Source organism: Felis catus, chromosome D1 (genome assembly GCF_018350175.1).
Source record: "Felis catus isolate Fca126 chromosome D1, F.catus_Fca126_mat1.0, whole genome shotgun sequence".
Lineage (NCBI taxonomy): Eukaryota > Metazoa > Chordata > Mammalia > Carnivora > Felidae > Felis > Felis catus.
This window is the reverse complement of record NC_058377.1, coordinates 107422821-107447225: the sequence shown is the minus strand read 5'-3', so window position 1 is coordinate 107447225 and position 24405 is coordinate 107422821. Positions and strand designations below refer to the sequence as shown.

Sequence of the window (24405 nt, the reverse complement as noted above, 5' to 3'; positions counted from 1 at the left end):
CCCGGGACATCCAAGCAAGCCCGACTGGCCTGTCCCCTGAAGAAAGCCCTAGCAGCCCTGTGCCATGTGAGGAAGCCAATGCGCACAGATCCCCAGCCACACAGCGCCCGGTGGCGCTGGTGCCTTGGGACTGGACACAGCCCAAACTCAGGTGGTCGTATCCCAGCTTTATTGTCATGTCCGTGGCCCAGCTACAGCTCAGAGATCGTCCCAGGCCACCGTCCTCGGCGAATGGTCCTTGGCTCCCCACCTGGACCTGGCAAGGGGGTCTCTCGGCCACTCCTGCCTGTCTCCTTCATCTGGGAGGTCACCCGGCGATGGCCTCCTCAGCGAGGGCTGCGTGGCAGAGCCAGGGCCCCGGGAAGGAGCTGCTCGTGGGGACCAGCCATCCCCTCTGTCCACAGGCTTATCCCAGCCCCATCTCGGGGCACCGATGCGGGCCTCGGAGGAGCCAGGCTGGCTCCAGGTAGCCCGGATCCCTGAATTCTGGGGCTGCCTGGGGCCCCCACGGGGACTCCAGCAGTAAGAAGGCTGCACTCTCAGGCCCCCGGTCCCTGCGGTGTCACTGGCTGAGGGAGGGTGTGAGAGGGCGTTTCTCCGGCTCCGGCACCTTGAGGCCTAAAAGGGAAGGTTCAGCTCAGGCCAGACCCCCGGGAGCTCCCAGCACCCACGGTGGCCCACAGGGCCCCACGCCTTGTGCCCTCCTGCTGCCCCTTGGGCTCCTCTTCGCTCTCCCCCTCCTCACTGTGGCTGTAGCCCGTCCCTGAACTCGCCAGGCCTTTGTTTCAGCTGTTACTCCTGCCTGGAATGCTGTTCCCCAGGTATGTCCACAGGACAAACTCTCACCTCCGGGTCTTTGCTCCAACCTCACCTCCTCTCCACGGGCTACCCTGAGCACCTAGTTAGAACTGCAGCCCACCCAGCGTGCCTGAGCTCCCTCACCCGGCTCTCCGTTCTCCCCAGAGCATGATCACCTCCTAAATATTTTGGGGCCGAGCTGCCCAGTACAGGACCGAGCACCTGAGATGTGGCAGGTCGGAACTTCTATGTGCTTGGGTATAAAATATCCACTGGGCTCAAAGACGTGGCAGGAAAAAATCATATAAAATATCTCATTAAGGGGGCGCCAGGGTGGCTCAGTCGGTTGAGCATCTGACTTCGGCTCAGGTCACGATCTCGCGGCTCGTGGGTTCGAGCCCCGCGTCGGGCTCTGTGCTGACAGCTCAGAGCCTGGAGCCTCCTTCAGACTCTGTGTCTCCCTCTCTCTCTGCCCCTCCCCCATTCACGCTCCCTCTCTCCTTCTCTCTCTCTCTCTCTCCCCCAACACTAAACGTTACAAAAAATTTTTTAAATAAATGACGATACATTTTTTTAAATAAAACAGCTCATTAATGACTTTCCGCACTGAGTACATGGTGAAGTGGTCACAGTTCAGGTGTACTGAGATGACGAAAATATGCTATTAAAATTACTTTTACCTGTTTCTTTCTCCTTTTCTGATGAGGGCTCTAGAAGATTCTAAATTACACATGTAGTTCGCATCCTATTTCTACTGGACAGGGTTGTTGTAGATAATTATTATTAAAAAAATGTTTTTTAACGTTTATTTATTTTTGAGACAGAGAGAGACAGAGCATGAACGAGGGAGAGGCAGAGAGAGAGAGGGAGACACAGAATCGGAAGCAGGCTCCAGGCTCCGAGCCATCAGCCCAGAGCCCGACGCGGGGCTCGAACTCACGGAGCGCGAGATCGTGACCTGAGCTGAAGTCAGACGCTTAACCAAACTGAGCCACCCAGGCGCCCCGATAATTATTATTTTTATGCAAGCTGTTTACATCTGTCTGTCTCCCATCCCAGAATGTTCCCTGCTCTATCCCTAGCTGTACCCCTGCTGTATCCCTAGCACATCACCCGGCACTTAGCAAAGGCTCACTGTCAAGTAGACGAATTCATGAATGGGGTCTGCCAGGGGCCCCAGGCAGGGCAAATACCCCCACTCACCCTCTCGGTTGACATCTGCTTCGTGTTCTGACAGGGTCTCAATGGAGCCATCCCATCCCACGCCAGGTCCTGGGGGTGCACAAGGAAGCCAGTGGGCCACGGGGACCAGAGCAGAGGCGGGCAGGGCTTGTGGGGAGACCCAAGGGACAGGAGGGAAGCCCCCTCAGCCACGGAGCTGGGGAGCTAATAAGAGCAGGGGCCCTCGGCTGTCACCTTTGCCATAGGTGCTGGGTGCCCCCAGGGGGCCTGGCCTGCGCTGTCGCTGTCGGAAACGCTGCCTGGGAGTGTCCCCGGGGCTGAATGATTCAGAGCTTCGCCCCACGGGGAACCGTGAGCTGAGTTTCCGCCGCTGCCCCCCTGCCAGGGTCTCGTCCCGCAGGCAGAGGGAGCTCTGGGCTCTGCGCATGGGCGCCGGTGAAAGGGACCCTGCGAGAGGCAGGGAGGGTGTCCAGCCGGGAGGGAAGGGGCTGGGCAGAGCGGAGGGGCTGGCGGGGTGAAGCTGCCGAGGCGCAGGGAGAGGAGGCTGCAGAGGTGCGAGTGGGGGGTGTGTGGCGGGGGGCGGGGTGGTTAGGTCTGGGTGAATGAGGCCGGACCCTGTGCTGGCTCTGACACTGACTCACTGTGTGACCTTGGGCAAGGCACGTCCCCTCCCTGGGCCTCAGCTTCCTCGTCTGCTGACTGGGATAAATGACCTCTCACTAAAGTCCCCTGCTGCTCCGAGATCCTAGGCACCGCTGTGGATGGGTGGGGACTGGGTGGGTGGCAGTGCAGGCAGGAAGGAGGTGCCAGCTGAGAGGGTTGTGGCAGGGCCAGGGGGCAAAAAGCCACATCTAGGCGGGGCCGGGTTGCATCAGGGAAGACCAGCGGGGGTGGGCGTGCAAGCCACACAAGATGAAGGGAGACGCTGAGGCATTGGCGGGCACCAGGGTGGGGATAGGAGACACGGGGTAGGGACCATCACGGTCACCCGGCCCCCAGACCCACCTGTCCCATCTGCCTCCCTGCCCTTGGGGAGCTCCGTCTCTGGGGGACCCCCCAGGCTCTCGGTGCTGCCGGCCCCATCGGCCCCCAGGCGTGGCCCCCCATGGAGGCCCCCCTCCCGCCGGGGCCGCATCAGCCTCTTCACCTTGTCTGCCAACCAGCTGCCCTTCCTGGGGGCAAGAGGGCACAAGAGGGGGTAAGGCCAGGGAGCGAGGAGGGACAAGAAGGCCACGTTGGGGATGGCAAAGGCCCGGAGAGAGCAGGGCAGGGGCAGGGGTTAGGAGGATCCCCGGCTCCGGTGGGGGGGGGGGAGGGGCCCCTCACTTGATCCGGGGCAGGGGCCCAGGCTCCAGCACCCGGTACTGGTCCATGATCTTCTCCACCAGCTTCTGTTTCTCACGGCGCAAGGCGTTGAGCTGGTCCCTGGGAGGATGAGGCGGGGAGGAGGTGGGCGGGAGGCCCGGCAGGAGGAGGGCTCGCGCTCTCGCGGGTTACACACCGCCACACCCCCTGCTGCTTGTTCACACGCGGACACGCTCCAGGGCTCACAAGCTCATAAGCTGCTGCGTTGCCAAGCCCGAGGCGGTCAGCCCCCAGCCCCTTCCCCACCACCTCCCCCACGAGCAGCCAAAGGGGTCTCGGGGGGCCCCCCGCTCCAGCTCCGGCCACCGCCCCGGGGCCCGCTCACAGGTACTCCCGCTGCTCTCGGTGTAGGTGGTCCCGGCTCTCCAGGCTGCGCTCCAGGAGCTCCCGGTTCTCCCGGCTCAGCGCCTGCACCTCGGCCAGCAGCTGCCGGTTCTCCTCCTCCTGGGCGCTCCGAAGCTGGGTCAACAGCTGGGGCGGCGGGGCAGGTGGGGGATTTAACGGGGCTCGGGGTGGCTACCTTCCACCCCCTCCCCTCCCCCAGCCGGCGCGCCCCCCCACCCCCCCACCCCCGGGCCCATCCCTCCCCACACCTCGCACTGCGTGGTCAGCCGGCAGGCGCTCAGGTCCAGCTGCTGGTTGGACTCCCGCAGTCGCTGACTCTGCACCTCTAGCTGTGCTCGCTCCAGTTCCAGCCGCGCCAGCCGGCTCCGCAGCTCCCCGCGTTCACCCTGCAGCTCGCCTCGCTCCCGGGACACCTCCGCCAGCAGCATCTGAGCCCTGCCGAGTCGGGAGGAGATGCTCTCCAAGGGGGCCCTCGACCCCCTGCCAGGCCCCGCCTAAGGGCCCCGAGAAGCCATGCTGGGGACAGGAGGCAACGCAGGCCCCCACGCGGACGGTGACGCACTTGCCACCCGCCGGCTTCCCAGAGGGGCGCGCCGAGAACCGGCCTGGCTGGGCGGGCGCTGGTACCTGTCGTGCTCACTCTGCAGCCTCCGCAGCTCCTCCTCCAGGCCCCGCTGCCGATGCCCGTCCTGCATCAGGCGTTCTCGTTCTGCCAGCAGGGCCACCTCCTGCGCCTCCACGTTGGCCCTCTGGGCCTGCAGCTGCTCGTGCCTGGGACGCACAGGGACTAAGAGGGCTGCAGGGGTCTGGGGCCGGGGCGAGTGGGCGGCTGGACTATCTGGACCCCCGGGGTCTGCCATCTCCTAAGCACAGGCCTCTAAACAAAGCCCTGGGGCAGAATGCCACGCGAGGTGCCCCCCACTCCCGACGATGAATGAGCCTCAGGGCGAGAGCTCGCCCCGGAGCTCAGCCACGCGCAGGGCACGGCAGCAGAGGGGAGGGTGTTGGGGGGGCGGGCGGTGCTTCCCCGCTGGGGTCAGACCGGCGGAGGGAGTCTGCTCCGGGCGGGCAGGGGGTGCTGGGGAGAGAAGCTGGGTGTCTGGGGGAGGCTCACCGGCCCTGCAGCTCCCGGTGGGCCAGCTCCAGCGCCCGCATGTTAGCCTTGAGGTCGCGGTGCCGGGCCAGCAGTCCCTCTAGCTCGGCCTCCTGTCGCCGCTGCAGCTGAGCCAGGGCCTCGTGGTCCCGAAGCAAAGCCTGCTGCTGCCCCCGGGTCTCCTCGTGGGACTGCCGCGCCGCCCGCACCTCCTCCTCCAGCACCCCCAGCTTCCTATGCAGCTCCTGGCCCTGCCTCTCCAGTATAGACTTTTCAGCCTAGGACAGAGGAGGCAGCAGGGACCGCAGGGGTGCGGTCCCAGGCCAGAAAGGCGGGTAAGAGACGGGGGTGGGGGCGGGGACCAAAAGGCAAGGGGCAGGGCAGAGGATACGGCGAGAACTGTGGACAAGGCAGAGGGCTGGAGTGGGGGCAGCAGGGAGCAGAGGCAGAGGTGACTGGGCAAGGGGAGGGGAGGGTGCTGGCGTCAAGCCGTGGAGGGCGGGGCAAGAGGCACAAGGCAGGGATGCGACCCATGGGGCAGGGGCAGGGGCAGGGGCAGGGAGGGCAGTAGGGACTAATGGCTGGCTGTTGAGAGGAACGCAGCCGAGCCAAATGGCATGGATGTGAGGGCCGGAGGCAGGCGGGAGGGGGTAGGAGCCAGGGAAGAAGCGTCAAAGGGAAGGAGAAGGACGGGGGAAGAGGGGTGCAGACTGGGGCGGCTGGGGTCGGAGGGAGAGATAGCTGTGACGAGAGAGCAGGCAGGGGGAGCCGGCGGGGAGCTCAGGCAGGGAAAAGGGCAGGAAAGAATAGGAAGGGGGCAGGCGGCCGTGGTTAAGTGGGCACGAGGCAGAGCAGGGGACAGGCCCCTGGGGCTGTCACCCACCTGCAGGCGGCTGCTGTGCTCCTGGGCCCGCTGACTCTGCAGGAGGAGCTCCTGGGCCCGGCCCTGCAGGTTGCCCAGCTGCCCCTCCAGGTGCTGGAGCTGCCCCTGCAAAGCCACCTTCTCGGCCACCAGCGTTGCATTCTGCCGGGAAGGGGGTGGGGGGGGTCAGCGGGAGCCAGGCCACGGGGGCCGCCCCTCCGCATGCCCACCGCACAGCAGTCGACACTCACGCTGCGTTCCATCTCGATGAGCCGCCCACTCTGCGCCCCCGGGATCCTCAGCTCATCGTGCCCCTCCGGCCCCCGTCCCACGGAGCCCTGGCGCAGCTGGAAGGACAGGCCCTGGGAGGTCATGCGGGGGGGCGGGGGGGGCGTGGAGGGGACCCTCACCCCCTCGGCAGCACTTGACACGGCCCCTGGCCCGCCGCCACCAGGTCCCGCAGTCCCGCGCTCCTGGCTCCCGCAGGTGCATGGGTCACTCTCCTTGTCGCTCCGATCTGCAGCAGAGCCCAGCCTCTGCCCGGCCGTTTCTCCTGCCCAGAACACCCTTCCCACCCCTGCTCTTCCTCTGGGCCCCGGGGTCAATGCCACTTTGCCCCAGCCAACCCTCTGTGTACCCACCAGGTGGCCTGCCGGGTGCCCACTGTCCCTCGGCACCCCGTGTCAGGGTGGCCTGTTTCCTCGCCCGGTGTGGGGACCCCACCACACCCCTGAGCTGAGCCCTGAGCTGAGCGCCTATGCAAGCAGGGGCCTCAGAAACAATGGCCGACCTAGAGCGACGACAGGGACTGAGCTCACTAGGAAGTGAGAGAGACTCAGAGCAGAGCCGCTGCTGGGTGCCGTCCATTTGAGGAATGGGGGAATCGAGGCCCCCCCAGAGGATCACGTGGCCTGGGCAGAGTCAGCCTGACTCCCAGCACAGTGCTCTCCCCAGTAGGCCCAAGTTGGGCCTCAAGGCAAGGGAGTGGCCAAGACTCAAGGGGCGAGACCAGAGGGGCGGCAGGGACGGGAGCCCGGGGCGGAGCCTCACCTGGACCAGCTCCTGTTCCAGCTGCAGGGCCCTCATCTTGAGTTCCCTCAGCGCCTCCTCCTTGCTCGTGGCCGCCGCCTGCAGCTCGGCCTCCAGCCGCTGCTCCAGGCCCTGGTACCTGCCGGGAAGAAGCCTTGGCACCCACCCTTCCCCGAGCCCTGCCCGCCCCTCTCTGCCCCCTGGGCGATGACCCCACCTCTGTTGCTGGATCTCCTGTTCCCGCAGAAACGCCTGTCGCTCCACACCCGCCTGTTCGAGCTCACTCTGCAGGTGTTCCAGCCGGGCCCCCAGCTCCTGGCCCCTCAACCAGGCCTTCTCTAGCTCCTGAGGGCGGGTGCGGCAGAGCCAAGGTCAGGCCACCATCCCCGTCCCGGATGGGGGGTGGGGGTGCAGAGGTGGCCTCGATTCTAGGCCTCCTAGGTCTGGAGACCTAGCTTTCTACCCTTCCTCTGTCACCCTGCGCAAATGTCGGTTTTGGTTTTTAGGCTCTCAAGGCCCTGAGATCAATCAAGAGTCCCTGCTCTACCGACTAAGCCGGCCAGGCGCCCCGCCCCGGGCAAACATCTTTAACCCTTTGGGCCTCTACCCCCGCCCCCCCCATCTGTAAATTGGGAGCAAGGCCTGGCTGCCTTGCAGAGGGACTACGGAAGAGCTGGGGACTGTAAGCCTGGCAGTGGGTGAAGGAGGCCTCTGATCCGGGAGTTAGAGACACTCGCGGTCAAGCGTCTTTACCTCCCTGAGCCCCTGGCTCCTCATGCGCCCAGGAGCAGCTAGATGTGCCCTACGTGATGGGGCCAGGCTGGCCATGTGAGGGCAAGAGGGGCTTGAAAGAGGCAGATCTGAAGAGCGCCCTCAGCCACACGGAGATGGCTGCAAGGATAGGGATGTGGCCAACGTCAGGCCCAACCACAGTGGGGGCTGGGGTGGGGGGTGGGGAGAGCCGCTGCAGGCCCGGCTGCAGGCCCGGCCAGGCCAGGCGTCCTGTGGCGGTTGGGCCGCACCATTGTGGAAGGGGGCAGGAGGCCCACTCTGGCCTGTGGGCCTGGGAGGGCGATGGGCCAAACCATTCTAGGAGGTGGGGGAGGGGCTGTCAGGATGAAACCACAAGGAAGAACCAACTCCGACCAGCAGCCTACCATATCCTTGCTCTGGAAACCAAGTCTACGGCCTTTGCTCTGATCTTCTAGGCTTTGCAGCCCCACCCAGTCTCCCCCCGCCCACCCCCGGGGTTGGCTGGAAAACTACAAGTCCCATGAGGCCCTGCGGCCTGTTGCCTCACCCCCGCCCCCCACCACCACCATTACAGCCCAAGGGCTAAGGGTAAGAATAACAGTGACACAGATTAAAAGAGGCTTGAACCTCTGGCCCCTCCAGGCCCCGGCCACAGCCCTCAGTGCCCCGACCTCTCTACCCAGCCCGCCTGGACAAGCCCTTTGGCCCCTGGTTCCCTGGCTAGCCACCTCCTCCTACACCACACCCAGTTAGCACCAGGAACCTCTCTGCCCAGGAAATCTCACAACATTCCCCTGTGTCCTCAGGCCCTTCTAGCCCCGCCAACCCTCCCCTCCCCTGCACTGCCCACCTGCCTACATTCACTCCAGAGCTGCCCCCAGCCCTCGACGTTCATTATCTAACAGGATCCTGTAAGGCGTGCCATTTTTACTCCGTCTTATAGGTGAGGAAGCCGAGAGTCAGGGCAAGCAACTCGCCCCTAACCACACAGCTGGGAGGCGGGGGATCTGGGCTCTAAGCCAGGTCGGCCTGAGAGCATCTCTCGGTCACGTCCTACAGAGTGGACCCCGCAGACAGCTTCTCGGCCTTCCTTGCCTTCTCACCCACGCCCCCGTTCTCACATTCCCCCGGGCCTGCCCTGCGCAACGCCTAGCCCTGGGCGCGCCCCACAGTGTGTTCCCCACTCTTCTCCTTCAGAGGGGTCTCCCAGCAAATCACTCCTTCTCTCTGAATCCCAGCAACCTCTGTACAACAGGGATGAACCCGGACACTGTGCTCAGCTGGAAGATTCGATTCCCGGTCCGCAGCCCACCCTCCCCCGTGGCACGGGCCCCCCGCTGGCCCCAACACCCTTCTCAATTGCCTCCTAGCCTCCCCCGCTTCCCCCGAGGGGCCTCTCAACACGAGTACCCGACTACTCGGCTCGCCCTCAACCCTCCACCAGGTTTCAAGGTCACTGGCCTCCTGTAAAGGTCATGGAGGTCATCTCCTTCACAAGCACAGCCGCAACTCGCAACTCGTTCCTTAGCTTGAAAGGAAGACAGAGGCCCTGCCCAGCAGGAACCCGGCTTAGTGAATTCTCTGCCTAGGTTCCTTCCACTTCCCACCTCACACCCCACCCCTACACGGTCACGCCTGCGCCTCCTCCTGGCTCACTGCCATTCTCTCTCCTCCTCCAGGAAGCCTTCCGGGACATGCCGCGGCCTAAGTCCAGTGTGCTTCCTGGAGTCCCACAGCTCTCTGCACAGTCCCATCGCCACCCTAGACTATGAAAGCCCCTCCCCCCCAACCAGTATGGGCACACCGGCTGCCTGGTACAGCATCTAGTGGCAAGGTCCCGTCAACACGCTTGAGCACACACGTGAAGACGTTTCCAGGTTTTCTCTCTCCTCCATGCCCCGTCCCAGCCCCAGCCGGCCTCACCTGCCACCAGGACCACCGGCACCACCTCCTGAGGGCCCGAGGGAACACCAAAGGGACACACCAAGGGGACCCTCCCCAAACCCAACCTCACAAAGGCTTGTCCACACGCTGGGGTGGCTTTCCCTGCCCGGGGCCAGAGTACTGACGCCCACAAGGCTGGCCCAGCACGCCTCTCTGGCCCTGCTCCCCCACCTCCCAGGCCCCTCAGCATCATTAATGCCTTCAGGTCTCTGCACGTGCTGTTCCCTCTACATGAAATGCCCTTCCCATGGGGCGCCTGGGTGGCGCAGTCGGTTAAGCGTCCGACTTCAGCCAGGTCACGATCTCGCGGTCCGTGAGTTCGAGCCCCGCGTCGGGCTCTGGGCTGATGGCTCGGAGCCTGGAGCCTGTTTCCGATTCTGTGTCTCCCTCTCTCTCTGCCCCTCCCCCCGTTCATGCTCTGTCTCTCTCTGTCCCAAAAATAAATAAAAACATTGAGAAAAAAAAAAAAAAAAAAGAAATGCCCTTCCCACCTGGTGGAACCTTGACCACTCCTCAGAACCTTCTCCAAAGCCTCCCTGCCCCCACCCCGGCACCCTCTCCCACGGACTCCTGCCCACTTTGCTCTTAATAATGACCATGTCTTGAGCCTTTGTCAAGCAGGAACTAGGCTCGGCACACCATGATCTCCCTTGATCTTCAAAAGACCCACTGAGACGACTATGCAGAGCCGCCCCCCCACCTCCCCGTTTGACGGAGGAGGAATAGGGCAGAGGGGAGTCAGCTGCCACGGTCAGAGAGCCAGGATTTGCACCCAGGCGGTCGGGCTCTGTACCCATACTCTCATCCCCTGCTGCAGCCCACCCCTCCAGAGGGAGGGGACATCCGTCCTGTGACCCAGGTCAAGCACACCTTTGGAAGGCAGAGGTGGGCTTTTACCTTTCGGTCTCCAGCCCCGGCCAGGTGCTGGGGCACTCGGTGGCTACCGATGGGATTGATCACCCAAACCCCAGCAAGTGACTCAGGCCCCCATTTCCCATCCCAGGCCGCGAGCCCCAACATACCTCCTTGAGGGCCTGCCTCTCCCTCTCGGCCTCCTGCAGGCGCTGACGGCCCTCGCTCTCCAGCACTTGCAGCCGCTCCTCGGCGGCCTCGGCCCGGGCCCTCAGTCTGGGCCCCTCGCGCTCCCACTGCCTCCGCTCTCGGCCCGATGTCGCCAGGGCCTCTGCCAGCGCCTCCCGTTCACGCGCCGCAGCCTCCAGCTCCCGGCCGGCTGCCTCCACTGCCTCCCGCAGCCGAGTCTGCTCCCCGGCCCGGGCCTCCACTTCCCGCTGGGCCTCGGCCTCTGCCTTCCGCGCCTGAGCCAGCTCCTCGGAGAGCCGGGCGGCCTCCGTGCCTCGGGCCTCCAGCCGCCGCGCCTGGGCCTCTAGCTCCGCTCCCAGTGCCTCGGCCTCCCTCTTCAGCTGGGCCACCTCCTCCCTCAGGGCCTCCTGCTCCGGGACACCACCAGCCAGGATCTCCCCTGGGGTCGGCCCCTCCCAGGTCTGGGCCTCCGAAGCCCCTTCCGACTTCTGCTGTGGATTTTGCTGGGCTGGGTCCCCAACCAACCCCTCCAGCTTCTGTGCATGTTCCCTGCCCTCTGTCTGCCCCTTGAGTAGGTCCAGCCCTTGGCCTGGGGTCTCCTGCTCCTCCGTTTGAGCACAGAGGCTAAGCTCCGAGGCTGCAGGCTTGCTCGCAGGGCCCTCCTGTCTCCGCACCTGGGCTTCGGGCCCTGACTCTCCAGTGTCTCCTCCCGACAGCTCAGCCTGAATTTCAGTCTCTGGATCTGGAGATGGGACCGCGGAGGTGGGAGTCTGGAGAAGGGCTCCATGGCCAGCCTTCTCCAGGGACTCCTGTGCTGCTACAGCAGAACCTGATTCCTGGAGGGTCAAGTCTGAGGTCTGAGGGCTCATGGCAGCCGTCGGGAGGGGCCTCTCTATCACCTGTGGGCCCGAGTCAGATGCCTGGGGACGCACAGGTAATCTCGCAAGGGCCGAGTCTGACACGGGGGAAGCCAGGTCCAAGGCCTGGGTGCCTCCATCCCCCACCTGGCCAGCCAAACCCTGAGGGCCACGGTCTGAGGTCAGGCAAGTCTGGGGAGCCACATCCAGCTCTGGAACCAAGGAGTCCTCGCTCTGCTCCTCCAGCAGGGGGTGCTGAGGGCACATGAGAGGACCCGTCAAGCCCAGAGGAGGAGGCAAGGAAGGACCTGTTGGCCGGTTGGGGGAAGGGACTCACCTGGCCTCCAGGCTGCCCCTGTAGCACCTGTAGCAAGCCCCGAAGCTCCTGGTTCTCCCTCTCCAGGGTCCGCAGCCGCCGGGCCTCTGCCTCTCTCACTTCATCATGAAGTGAAGGAGCTGCTCCGGGCGGGGGTGCTGGGACATGGGCGATGCGGTCAGGGCCCCTCTGTACCCTCTGCTGGGATCCCCGGCTCTTCACATCCACCCCTACACCCCCCCCCACAACACCTTGGGGAAAGGATGAAGTCAGCAGCCAGCCCCACTAGAGTTGCAGGAAACCACAGGCAGCCCCCCTACCCCCGCCGTCCCCAGCCCCTCTTCTGGGGCCCTACTCACCCTCCCCAGGAGAGCCCAGGGGTGGCTCCAGGCTCCGCTGAAGCTCCAGCTCCAGCTCCACATTCTCCTCGGCCAGCTGGTCCACCTGATGCCGCACAGAGTCCAGCTCCTGGGGGAAGGACAGGGTCAGACCAGCCCTCCTCACCATGGCCGGGCCAAGTGCGTGGGCTACATCACCAGGGGAAAAAAGGAGTAGGGGGTCACAGGGAGCACTGGAGAACCCTGGGGAGCCATTGGGGTTACCAGGGGTCACAGATGACAAGAGTGACTGGGGGTCCCTGGGGCAGTCTCACCGCGCGGGCCTCGCCCAAACGAGTCCGCAGCAACAGGTTCTCACGCTGGGTCTCATGCAGCCGAGCGCAACGCTCTTGAGCGGCCTCCAGCTGCTCCTCCAGGAGCGCCTTCGAGGCTTCCAGAGCCCCCGAGAGCACCCGTTCCTCCTGGTGGGGGAGCAGAGACGACCTGTGGTGTGAGGCTGCCCCCAAGCACTCCAGGCCCCACCTCTCCCCTCCATCTGCCCCTCCCTCTCCAAGGTCTTTCCAGGGACCACTTCCCAAGCACCTGGCCCCGCCCCTTCTGTGTAGGCCCCGCCCCTTCTCTCCTAGACCCTTCTCCCAAGGTGGCGTCCTTCTAGGATCCACAGCGAGGGGCTCACTCCAGACAGCTCTTCCCCTACACTCATCCTCTCCAGGACCTACCCCTACCTACCGTCCCCACCTCTCCCTTCCCTCTGCCCCATCCTCCAGAGGGCTCTGCCCCAGACACCACCTCACCCATCTCTCCTGGCGGTGACTGCTCGGTCCCCAAGACCAAGCCCTCCCTTCTCCAGGCCAGCCCCCAATTCGCTCCCCCCCCCCATCCCCGGCCCACCCCGTCCCCTGCGGGCCCCGCCTCCCGCCTCACCTCCAGCTGGCTTTTGCAGGCCTCGGCCGCCTGCAGCCGCTCGCGGCAGCGTCGCAGCTCCTCCTGCAGGCGGGGCAGGCGGCCGGCGCGCTCCCGCAGCGCCTCTACCTCCTCGCGGTACAGCTCGGCCCGCTTGGCCTGTCCCGACAGCGCCTGGGCCTGAGCCAGACGGTGCGGAGCTGGGGACGGCCAGCCGCGGGCCAGAGGGATCAGGGAGGGGGAGGACCCCGGCTGGCGGCAGGCAGTGGGGCAGAGGGGGTGTGGGGAGAGGGCCGGGGAATGCGGCAGCGGCGGGGAGCATCTGAGCGCACCTTCTGGCGGAGCCTTCGGATTTCGGCCTCCAAGCCCTGCACCTCCGCCTGGGAGTCTAGCAGCAGCTCGGCCTTCTCCTCCCTGGAGAGAAGAGAAGGGACGCTGGAGGGGCGGGGGAACCCGGAACCCCCAGGCCTGATCCCACCCATCTGCATCGGCGCCTAACCTGCCCCTCTCCCTCCAGGTCCGCCTCCCAGCCTGGGGCACTCACAGCTCCTGCCGCAGGCGCCGCAGCTGGGCCTTGGTGTTGGCCAGCTGCAGGGCCAGGTGGTGTGAGGGACCCTCTGGAGGAGTCCTAGCAGGAGCCTCCGGCAGCAAGGGGGCCGGCTGTCTCTCCAGCAACAGTTCGGCCAGGCGCTGTGCAAAGTCAAGGGTCGGGAGCCAGAAATAACCCACCCCATGCGCCCTCCCCGCCCCCCCCCGCACCCCAGTCTGGCTCTTGCAGCTCTGCTGGTCCAAGACCCCCCATGCGAACCCCACATCCGGCCCCAACCCCCAGTTCCTCCCACACCTGGATCCCCAGGGTCCTCCCAGCCCTCCACCTGGGCGGTGCCATGCCCCCTACCTGGGCCCCCACGTCGCGCTCCCGCGCCAGCCTTAACAAGGTCCCCATCAGGCTCCGGAACAGCATCTCCAGCTCCTGAGGCTCCAGCTCCCCAGGCTCTCGCCCAGCCAGTGCCAGCACCACGCCTGCCCCAGGCTGGGTCACCTGGACCAGGTAGAGAGAGCAGTTCAGCAGAGGAAGTGGAGGGGCAGAGTGCCCCCCGGTGGCAGGGCCAGTCCCAGGCTGTGGACCAGCCCTAGTACCTCCTGGATAGCAGCAGCCAAGTCACTCTGGACCTCGAGGCTGAGGCCCTGGATGTGTCGGATGAAGAGTTCCCGGTGCTCGCACTGCAGGCAGACAGAGTGGAAATGCTGGCACCAGGTGTCTCTCCCACCTCTGCGGCCAAAGCTGAACCCTCCCTTCCCCTCCCCTCCCCCGCTCACCTGCACTGACGCCCCCAGCAACAGCCGAAGGATGCCTTCCAACTCCTCCACTGCCTCCTCTGCTGGGCACAAGCCACAAAAAGTTAGGGGTGGAGGGAGGGGGTAGAGGCAGGAAGGGGTGGTGGGAGAGAGCACCTGAGAAGGGGTCAAAAGCCAACGTCTGGAGGTCTGGGGGTGGCGACAGGACCAGCAGCTGCAGCTCCTCCTGGGGGCAGAGGGGACAGGAGGTGGGAGACGGGCCTTCCCACGGGTCTGAGGCTCAGCCTCCCCTCCCCTGCCCCTCACCTGGTAGAAGTCCCTCAGGCGGCCCCACAGGTGGTTCAGGTTCCGCACTCGCCAGGCTGCGGGACCATCAGGGCCCCTGACCGTCTGAGGTGCTCCTCGGGAACTGGGAACTCTGTGGGCACAGGGAGCCGGGTGGGAGGGGCAGGCAGGGACCCACCTGCCCCGAGCAAGCTCCACCCACCAGCCCTCAAGCTCCTCCCAGCAGCCTGTGGAGGGAGGGGCCACCTCAGACCCCCGGGCTGGCGGGCCGCTTCTTACACGATGGCCAGCACGCGGAGCAGCAGGGCCCCGTCGATGAGATGCAGGAACCTCTTCTCCGGGCCAAGGGGCCCCTCTCCTTCCTCCTCCTCTTCCTCCTCCGGCTCCTCCGCCTCTCCCACTAGGCCGGCCAGTCCCAGCGCCTGTGGGGGAGTGGAGACGGGTCGGCCGGCCCGGTTAGGAGCTCCCCTACCAGCAGAGTGACTCCCCAGCCCGTCTGACCTGCCCCCTGAGCCCGTGCAGCCTCCTCCTCTCCTTTGCCCTGAAGGCCTCCGGCCCCAGGGTCCGGACCCCTTTTCCTGCCCGAAGCCTACCTGGACTTCTCCAGCCCCACATTTGAGCCCACCCCTGCCCTCGGGGCTCCGACTCTACCGGACCCTCCCCCAAACCCGGCACTGGCCCCTCCCCCGCTCTCACTTCCCCTCCCCACACCCCTCCCACCTGCCCCCTCACCCAGGTGGCCAGGCTCCCACTCAGGAAGTCTCTGAGTCTGGGCCCCTTGCCCCCATCCATGACAGGGTCAGGGTGTTGGTCCCGCTGCGGCAGCTACACCTGCCCCAAGAGGAAGAGGAAGTCCCCCGGTCGGGGATCCCGGCCCGGCCACAGACACCCTGTGCAGCTTCCTCCTTCCGGGTGCACGCGGGCCTGTGCGCCCCCACAGTCCTGCCTCGGCCCCCACCTCACCACCCCACATCCTCCCAGCATCTCCGCAGGGCCGGCCCAGGGGGTAGCAGGGGAAGGTGGGGTCAGGGCCGCGCAGGGGTAAGGCCCCCAGCTCTCCGGGCCCAAGGAACAATGGCCGGAGAGCCCTCCGCCTCTCTGGAAACTCGAAACCAGAGAAGGGGACCTCCGCCTTGCATCTCCCAGGGCCTCTGGGAAGCCGGTGGCAGATGCTACCGCCCCAGTAAGTCTCCTCTGCACCCCAGCCAGAAGCGAGAACCCCTCCTCTGACCCCACCCTCCCCCATTCTCTGTGCACCCTGCACTGAGCCAGGACCCTGGGCCGTGGCTCTGCGACCCGACGGGCCTCAGTTTCCCGGCTGTAAAAGAAATGGCTTGGACTCCGGCCTCTGGGGGACTGGGGGCAGACGCGTACAGCCGAGGCCAGCAGCAAATGTCTCAGACAGACATTTGTCCGGGAGGACACCCCAGCTCCCTCACTGCTCACTACGGAGCCTCCAGATTCATTCTGTCATTCACCCGCTCGGAGCCGGACAGTGCCCCGTGATGCCATGGTGCAAAAGCCACATAGTTCCCGCACCCGTGGGCCTCCCAGTACACTGGGGAGGCGGCCGCCCCCCCCCCCCCAATCACACACGTGCTCAAAATGTAGCATTGCAGCCATCCTATGTGCGTAGACAGCGAAGAGACAGATTTCCTGGGAGGGCCAGGCAAGGCATCCCAGAGGGGGCTCCTGGAGGAAGCTGAGGTGGGGAGAGGGGGGGGCTGGGTTAAGTAGACAAAGTGGGGAGGCGGGGAGAGAGCAGAGACAGAATGTGCAAGGGCTCTGCAGCAGCTAGAAGCCCGGCCAGCGCAAAGTTCAGGAATTATTCATGTGCCATTGATTCCAAGACACTTGATTGCTCACGTTTAAGTCTCGGAAGTCAGGTTACCTCGTAGAGTGGCTTTCTGGCTGGCTGCAGTCCTCACGTAGCTGTCACTGCCTGCATGTGCCCACACTTCAGAAGCATCACACCCTGCAGAAAGGGAGTCAGCAGCTTGGAAGAAATCCCCGGAGGCAAGAGCTGAGCACTCCTGGAACCCCAGGATTCAAACGGTGGGAGCCCCCAGGGAGGAGAATGAGGCTTGTCACTAACACTCCCAAAGCAGAAGTCTTTGCAGAGCTGGGCTAAGAGCCGCCTCCTACGGCTGTTGGTTTTCTGGTGGTCGCACGGATCGTGGAGGGGGCTGCCGCTCTCTCGCCAGCACTCTCGATGGCTCCCTGGAGGAGGTGGCAGCGAAACATACAGGCATCACGCCTCTATCGATCGGACTCTAAATGTGAAGGAGTTTTCCGAACCCCATAAACAATTTATTTTGCTTCTATGTTCCCTTTTACGTGTGTGCCTCAGACTTATGATGAGAGCCTATGTCTAAGTCAAAAAGAGCTCCTTCGGGAAGCATAAAATAAAGGCTCTCGTGATGAAAGAGACTCGGGACGTAGTAAACTGGCAGCATTCTTTTTTCCCTCGGTGGCATCTTTTACAATTGATGACATCTTAGAGTTGATGAAAGATGGGCCGATAAAAACAACCTTGACAAACACAGGTTTGCCACGAGCCAGTCATGGGTACGAGTACTTTACGTTCGTTGACTACTCTGTATTGAACTCAAGGCGGGGCGCCCGGGTGGCTCAGTAGGTTGAGCGTCCGACTTTGGCTCAGGTCATGATCTCATGGTCTGTGGGTTCGAGCCCCGTGTTGGGCTCTGTGCTGACAGCTCGGAGCCCGGAGCCTGCTTCGGATTCTGTGGCTCCCTCTCTCTCTGCCCCTCGCCCGCTCATGCTCTGTCTCTCTCTCTCTGTCAAAAATAAATAAACATTAAAAAAAAAAATGAGGACCAAGGGTTATCTCCAATGTACAGAGGAGGAAACTGAGATTCAGAGAGGTTAATAACTTGCCCAAAGCCACACAGCTATCGAGTGGTAGAACCAACCAAAAGAAGGCCGTGGGGCCAGCGTGTAAGGAGCAAGGGGCTCACGGTCAAGGCGAGCCAGGTCTCATCAGGCAACGGGAAGCCGTGCAGGGTTGTTAACAGAGGAGCACATCCCTTTGCTTGACACTCCTGAGACGCATTGGGAAATGCAGATAATCCTCCCTGAGAGTTGTTACGAGGATTCCATGAACTGGTGCCCAGCCGGAGCGTTCATTAAATGGTCCCTGGTGTGGTTGTTATGTTTAATATTAATAATATCAAGGGTCCATCCAGATTTGACCCCCTGTGAATCTTACGCCTATTTGCATTCCCTAAAGATTCCAGCCTGGGAAGTCCTCCGGGAGCACCTGCTCTGGGTGAGCCAAGCACCCAGACTAGGGTGACTAGGCCTCGTCCCCTGGCGGCGGAGGGCCCCTGGCTTGCTCAACATCTCCCAGTCACACCCTTCCTCAAGCCTCGGAGGTAGGGACCGTGTCACCGATTGCTTTCACATCTGTCACTCCACACACGCATGGCTGCATCTCAATTTGGTTCTCTGACTTGGTTCGCCTGAGTCAGGCAGAGGGAGGCTTTGGGGAGAGTGGGAGCTGGGGACGGGCTTCCTCATCAGATGACAAAGAGATCCTGGGATCTCAAGGCTCAGTGCTGTTGAGGGATGTTCACCAGAGTCCAGCAGGGGTCCCTTCCCTTCCACTGGATTTCTCCTGTAATATTTTTTTCAGGGGCACCTGGGTGGGTCTGTCGATTAAGCCTCCAACTTCGGCTCAGGTCGTGATCTCGAGGTTCACGAGTTCGAGCCCCGCATCGGGTTCTGTGCTGACAGCCCAGAGCCTGGAGCCTGCCTCGGATTCTGTGTCTCCCTCTCTCTCTCTGCCCCTCCCCCATTCGTGCTCTGTCTCTCTCTCTCTCTCTCTCTCTCTCAAAAATAGATAAACATTAAAAAAATAAAAATAATAAGGAATGTAAACTGGTGCAGCCACTCTGGAAAACAGGATGGAGGTTCCTCAAAAAATTAAAAATAGAACTACCCTACGACCCAGCAATAGCACGACTAGGCATTTATCCAAGGGATACGGGTGTGCTGTTTCGAAGGGACACATGCACCCCATGTTTATAGCAGCACTAATCGACAATAGCCAAAGTATGGAAAGAGCCCAAATGTCCATCGATGGATGAATGGGTAAAGAAGATATGGGATATAGGTACAATGGAGTATTACTCGGCAATCAAAAAGAATATCTTGCCATTTGCAACTACATGGATGGAACTGGAAGGTATTATGCTAAGTGAAATTAGAGAAAAACAAATATGACTTCACTCATATGATGACTTTAAGAGACAAAGCAGATGAACATGAGGGGAGGGAAGCAAAAATAGTATAAAAACAGGGAGGGGGACAAAACATAGGAGACTCTTAAGTATGGAGACCAAATGGAGGGTTCTGGAGGGGTTGTGGGAGGGGGGAGGGGCTAAATGGGTCAGGGGCATTAAGGAATCTACTCCTGAAATCATCGTTGCCCTCTATGCTAACTGGACATAAATTAAAAAATAAATAAATTTAAAAAACAAAAATTAAAAAAAAAAGGGAAAGAAAATGTGCCCACACAGAAAACTTTAACAAGAAATAGATGAAAAAATAAAATAAATAAAAATAATAAAATAAAGTTTTTTCAGACCCGTGATCAAAAACGTCGAGACTGCGTAAAGGTACAGAAAAGAAACCAAGTCTCGCCCTCATCACTGCCAACCCCTACCCTCTGACCCCCCCCCCCCCGTTAGCATGTTCTATGTCATTTCTGAGATGCGGCTGCTCACGTCCGTCTGTAACAGGTGGATACAACCACACACGCAGGGCTGTGCACCTCCGTGCTTCGCAAAATATTTTACAATCTGCTTCATTTCTCTTCAGAGCCATTGGCCTTGGCCTTTTTAATGGCGACGTGGTATTCTGCTGCGTTGCTATTCCATCACCATTTAAACTCTGTCTTGTTGACAAATATTCTAAATATCTGCGGTGCTACAACGGCTCCCCTTCTCAGATATCTTTTTCTGGAAGTTTTTAAGCAAGTCCAATACCCACGACTGCCGGCATGGGGATCCACGGGAGGCAGCCCGAGAAGCAGAGAATGACAGACAGACAAACGGACAACGTAGTCACCTGCAATCCCGCCCCCCCACCCCCACCCCACGCCGGGGCTCAGCACAGGATAGGAGTGGGAGGGATCGCATCTCCCATCTCCCAGTTCCCTTCTGGTTTTGAATTCTCTGGATAGCCCTGGTCCAACCCCAAAGGCCAGAGGCAGGAGGGCTCTGGCGTTCGAGGAAGCAGAGTCCAGGGAGGCCAGGCAAGTGGTGGCCAGGTCCAGCCGGAGCCTGGGACCCACCAGGGCTGAGTCAGAGAGCCACTTTTGCTCCCTGCCTGCAGCAGGCCCAGAGCCCCACCTGGTGCCTCCGAGGCCCTCCAGGAGCCCAGTTCCCTCAGCAGAAGATTCAGGACTCAAGAATTAAAGAGAAAACACAGCCTCCAGGGCCTTCTGGGCACCTGGCCTTCTGGTGTTGGGTCTGAGGGACTCCCTCCCCCTCCCCCAAGCCTCTAAGAAGGGATGGTTTTCCTCTCTGCCACTTGGGGGTGGAAGTAGCTGAGGCAGAGTTGGGCAATTGCAGAAATGCCCAGCGGAGCGGCCGGAACCAGCCGCCAAGGAGGGAGGAGGCAGCGGGAAGCCAGAGCCAGGGAGGGCGGGACCCAGGGCCATGCACCCAAGTGCGGGGCCAGGTCCCTGGGGACTCGGGGAGCCACCTGCAGGACCTGGGCCCCAGCAGCCAAAGAGAGCATGCCACAGTCCAGCCGCCACCACCTGACACTTGCCTTGCTCTCCCCAGGGTGCCCCCACACTCCTGGGGGTCGGGGGGGGGGGGGCGCACTCACCCGGCCTCATCCTGAGACTCTTACCCAGGCAGACGCGAGCTCCAGTCCTCCTCCAGCCCGTCTCCACCCAGCGCCCAAGGAGTCTCTTGGAACTACTGCCTCATGACCTTTTCCGGCTTAAAACCCTCCCATGGGGGCGCCTGGGTGGCGCAGTCGGTTAAGCGTCCGACTTCAGCCAGGTCACGATCTCGCGGTCCGGGAGTTCGAGCCCCGCGTCGGGCTCTGGGCTGATGGCTCGGAGCCTGGAGCCTGTTTCCGATTCTGTGTCTCCCTCTCTCTCTGCCCCTCCCCCGTTCATGCTCTGTCTCTCTCTGTCCCAAAAATAAATAAACGTTGAAAAAAAAATTAAAAAAAAAAAAAAACCCTCCCATGGCTTCTCCCTGTGCCACCCTCTCAAGAATCAAGAATCAAGTTCCACCCTCTCACCAGGACCTCCGAGGCCCTGCCGAGTGGCCCCAGCTGTCCACAGCCTGATCCCTTTGGCTTCTCCCCACCTCCTCTGGCGCAGGGCCCTCTCGGCTTCCTCAGCCTCCCACCCTGGACACCTTCGAATGTGCTGTTTCTCCAACCCGAACCCCCCCCCCCCAACACACACACACACACCCTCCCTCCCTCTCCCCCTGTCTGGCTCCTTCTCACCCTGCTGGTCTTGCTTTGATGGCCTGTTTCTCGGAAGAGATTTTCCTTTTCTAAAGACCCCGGTCCTTTTCCCTAATAGCCTATCTCACTCTACATCCTCTCTGTTTGTGCGCTGTGCCCGCGTGAGCGCCCCGACGGGCACCGACCACTTCCCCCGTGCTCTGTCCTTCACGTGGATTCACCGCTCAGTCCCCTCCTCCGTGGGTGTGTAAAATACCGGGGCTATTATTATCACCCCCCTTTGGTGAGGAAGAAACTGACACACAGAGAGGTTAAGTCGCTTGCCTAAGGTCACACAGCCAGGAAGAGGAGGAGCCAAACTGCAGAAGGCGGCCGCATTAATGCTTCTGAACAGACGAATTCCTATTTCAGAGATCAGGAAAGTGAGGCTCAGCGCGAGGGGGTGGGAGCCAGCACAGTTAAGGGTAAAGCCAGCATTTCTTGGAGGACTCCAAAAGCTGCATCCCCTCCCCTCGCTCCCCCACTGCCTTGGGGATGCTGGGGGGAGCAAGGTGGGAGGCCGGCACCCAGTTAGCAGGCACAGGAGGAGCAGCACCAAGCCCCACGGGTGCCAGCCTCACTCGTAATTAAAGACGCGCACATTAAAGGCAGCTCCAAGAGACCATGAGCTATCCATCAAGCTGGCAAAAATAAACCCACAAGGTAAAGCTCGGGTTGGCACACGGTGAGGAGAGAAGCCCACGTCACTGATGGCTGTCAAAACGGCCTCAGAGTTTCCAGAGCCCTTGGACCCAACACTCTAGCATTTGGGAACGCTCCCCGAGGAAGGAGCCCAAGAAGAAACGAAAAGAGAAAGTGTCGGAAGCCTCCCCTCGCCAAACACCGGAGACACCCCCGTGTCCACCGAGGGAAGCCAGCTAAGCTGTGGCCTCTGGATGAAATCCCATCCCTGCCCTCACCTGGTCTGCTCAGCCCAGACCTCGTTCCTCTCCCGCACCTTTGGGCTTTAACGAGGCTGTTCCCGCCACCTAGAAGACCCTTCCTGCCTCTGTTCGCGTTGTCTATCCATCTTTTAGCCACAGACAGAAGCCGTTTTCCCCTCCCTTACCCCGTGGCGGGGCGGGCCAGTGGGCAGAGTCCTTCTGTCATACCCCAAACGCATCGAGGCAAGCATGGAGCTGTGGTGGCAGGGCCAGCTCCCTTAGGACAGGACCTCAGTGTCTGGAGTCCCACCTCGACGTGGTGCCGGCAGGGCCCGTGCCCAGAGCCCTCGGCGCCCTGTCCCTGGAGCCCAGCACAGCACGTGGCCCCGAGATGACCCTCGGGTGGGGGGTGGGGGTCAAGCAAGACACCCGATGTGACCGTAGGGCCACGTGGGGGCGAGCAGCACCTCCAGAAGGCCGAACGTGCCTGTCATAACCAAATAAGGGTGTGCACACGGGCATCACTCAGAAGCCACCAAAATTCAAGATCTGTCACTCTAGTGGTGACGGTTATACGACTTGGTCAATAGACTAACCAACCACTCAACTGTGCTCTTTTAAATTTTTTTTTAACGTTTTATTTATTTTTGAGACAGGGAGAGACAGAGCATGAACAGGGGAGGGTCAGAGAGAGGGAGACACAGAACCCGAAACAGGCTCCAGGCTCTGAGCCGTCAGCACAGAGCCTGACACAGGGCTCGAACTCACGGACCGCGAGATCATGACCTGAGCCGACGTCGGCCGCTTAACTGACCGAGCCACCCAAGCGCCCCTCAACTGTGCCCTTTTAAAGAGTGGGTTTTACGGGGCGCCTGGGTGGCTCAGTCAGTTAAGCGTCCAACTCTTGATTTCAGGTCAGATGATGATCTCACGGTCCATGAGTTGGAGCCCCGCGTCGGGCTCTGCGCTGACAGCTCAGAGCCTGGAGCCTGCTTCGGGTTCTGTGCCTCCTTCTCTCTGCCCCTCCCCTGATCATGCTCTGTCTCTGTCTCTCAAAAATAAATAAATGTTTAAAAAAATGTTTTCAAAGATGGCAGATTGATATGCATGTTGATTAGCACCAAAAATCTGTGCATTCACGCAGATGTTATCCAAACGTTTGCAGCTGTATAAACACACACACACACACACGCACACACACAATTTTCTGTCTCTACCGTCTCAACATCCATGTGGCCAAAGCTCAACTATGACCAGTAAGGTGGTTCCCCCTTGGGGTCAATACCCTCCCGATCATGGTACCTTCCTAACTACAGCCCAAACCTGGTCTGGGCCAGGAATGCCGCACCCCTCCAACCCTCTCTTTCTCTCAGAAGCTCACGCCTGACTCTAGGGCCTGGCCGAGACAACCGCTGGGGATGCTTTCCCAACCCCTTACCTCCTTAACCTGTGAGGCTTCAGGCGTCAGACAATGTATGGAGAATCCTGAGGACCTACATAATATGGATAAGAGAGTCACTAGCCCATTATACTGATGAGAAAACTGAGGCCTGGAGAGGCATAGTCACGGGAATCACAGATGACAGGACTGAGGTTTGACCTCTCTCCTAACTCCCAGCCCTTTCTCTATCCACATGCAGGCTTGCATGGTGGAGAGAAAGAATTCTTTCTGTGTTCTTTTTCTCTTTTTAACCATGTTTTGGGTTCTGACTGCATGCCAGGCACTGTGCCCAGTGCTTTACGTAACTCTCATCTGTTCCCCTCAACAACTCTATGAGGTGGGTTGGATTATTCCTACTTTTTTTTTTGAGGTTTATTTATTTCTGAGAGAGAGAGAGAGAGAGAGAGAGAGAGAGAGAGAGAGAGAGAGAGAGAGAATGTGAGTGGGGGAGGGGCAGAGAGAGAGAGGAAGACCCCGAATCCTTAGCAGGCTCCAGGCTCCGAGCTGGGGCTCGAACCCATGGATCACGAGATCATGACCCGAGCTGAAGTCAGACACTTAATTGACTGAGCCCCCCAGGCACCCCTATGATTAGTCCTACTTTAAAGATAAGGAAAGTGGGGCCAGGGAACCTAAATAGCCTGCCTGAGGAGGTCTGACCCTACTCTGTATAATGCCTCTCAGGTGGAGGTGGGGGCTCACCTGAAATTTCTGGAAGGACTGGAAGCCCAGGCGGCTCATGCCCACTGCCCTGCCAGGCCCAGCCCCGGGCCTCCAGAACCTGCTGGCCCTGGCCTGCCCTGCCCTTGTCTACAGGCCTGAAACACAGTCGGTCTGCCCTGGAGATGGGGCTCTCTACCAGATTCTCTTACAATGTGGTCGTTAATCTCAGGCCCTCCGGTATCTAGGGCCTCTCCCAGGACACCAGGCACCCGAGCAAGCTGAGATGTATGGCCACCTCCACTCGCACCTGACTCTCATCCCTGCGGACCAAAGGGGCCACCAAGGCCCTGGAAGCCCCCTCAGAGGCCACTGAGGGCTAGCGACAGAGACTCAGCTTGCCCTGATGGCGAGGGGCTGCAGGGAAGAGACATAGGGCCCGCAGCCCGTGGGGGAGCCGTTGGCCAGCCATTTCCAAGAGGCTCCGAGAGCCCAGCCGCTGACTTGGGTGC

The 24405-nt window shown here is 61.6% G+C and overlaps 1 protein-coding gene across 5 annotated transcripts; it reads right to left on the bottom strand.

Annotated features, from left to right (window-relative positions):
- Nucleotides 1-147: 147 nt before the first annotated feature.
- CCDC88B (coiled-coil domain containing 88B) lies at nt 148-17108 on the bottom strand. 5 transcript variants are annotated; one of them, XM_045039498.1, is made up of 30 exons: nt 16506-17107; nt 16302-16385; nt 15143-15241; nt 14690-14832; nt 14432-14543; nt 14282-14351; nt 14147-14205; nt 13967-14050; nt 13725-13868; nt 13371-13516; nt 13159-13240; nt 12848-13006; nt 12238-12384; nt 11945-12053; nt 11607-11743; nt 10394-11524; nt 6892-7019; nt 6696-6813; nt 5897-5992; nt 5667-5807; nt 4805-5061; nt 4318-4461; nt 3939-4125; nt 3671-3816; nt 3307-3405; nt 2986-3152; nt 2622-2735; nt 2215-2427; nt 2002-2070; nt 490-618 (listed from the first exon to the last, which is right to left on the bottom strand). In XM_045039498.1, the coding sequence occupies exons 3-30, from the start codon at nt 15200-15202 to the stop codon at nt 563-565; spliced, it is 4518 nt and encodes a 1505-aa protein (XP_044895433.1). In that variant the 5' UTR covers nt 15203-15241; nt 16302-16385; nt 16506-17107; the 3' UTR covers nt 490-562. The 5 variants fall into 5 exon arrangements, 4 of the variants coding, with proteins under 4 accessions (XP_044895431.1, XP_044895432.1, XP_044895433.1 ...); XM_045039496.1 differs by lacking the exon at nt 2622-2735 and having other exon boundaries at nt 148-618; nt 3128-3152; nt 16506-17102; XM_019812630.3 differs by lacking the exon at nt 2622-2735 and having other exon boundaries at nt 16506-17105.
- Between the last annotated feature and the right edge of the window lie 7297 nt (nt 17109-24405).

What these genes read in the sequence shown, in the direction of transcription:
- CCDC88B (XM_045039496.1), bottom strand. Translation starts at nt 15,202, where the DNA reads ATGGATGGGGGCAAGGGGCCCAGACTCAGAGACTTCCTGAGTGGGAGC. An exon ending in TGGCTGCTGCTATCCAGGAG is followed by an intron (nt 13,869 to 13,966) that starts GTACTAGGGCTG and finishes TACCTGGTCCAG; the next exon opens with GTGACCCAGCCTGGGGCAGG. An exon ending in GGGCCCCTGCCCCGGATCAA is followed by an intron (nt 3,153 to 3,306) that starts GTGAGGGGCCCC and finishes TCTTGCCCCCAG; the next exon opens with GAAGGGCAGCTGGTTGGCAG.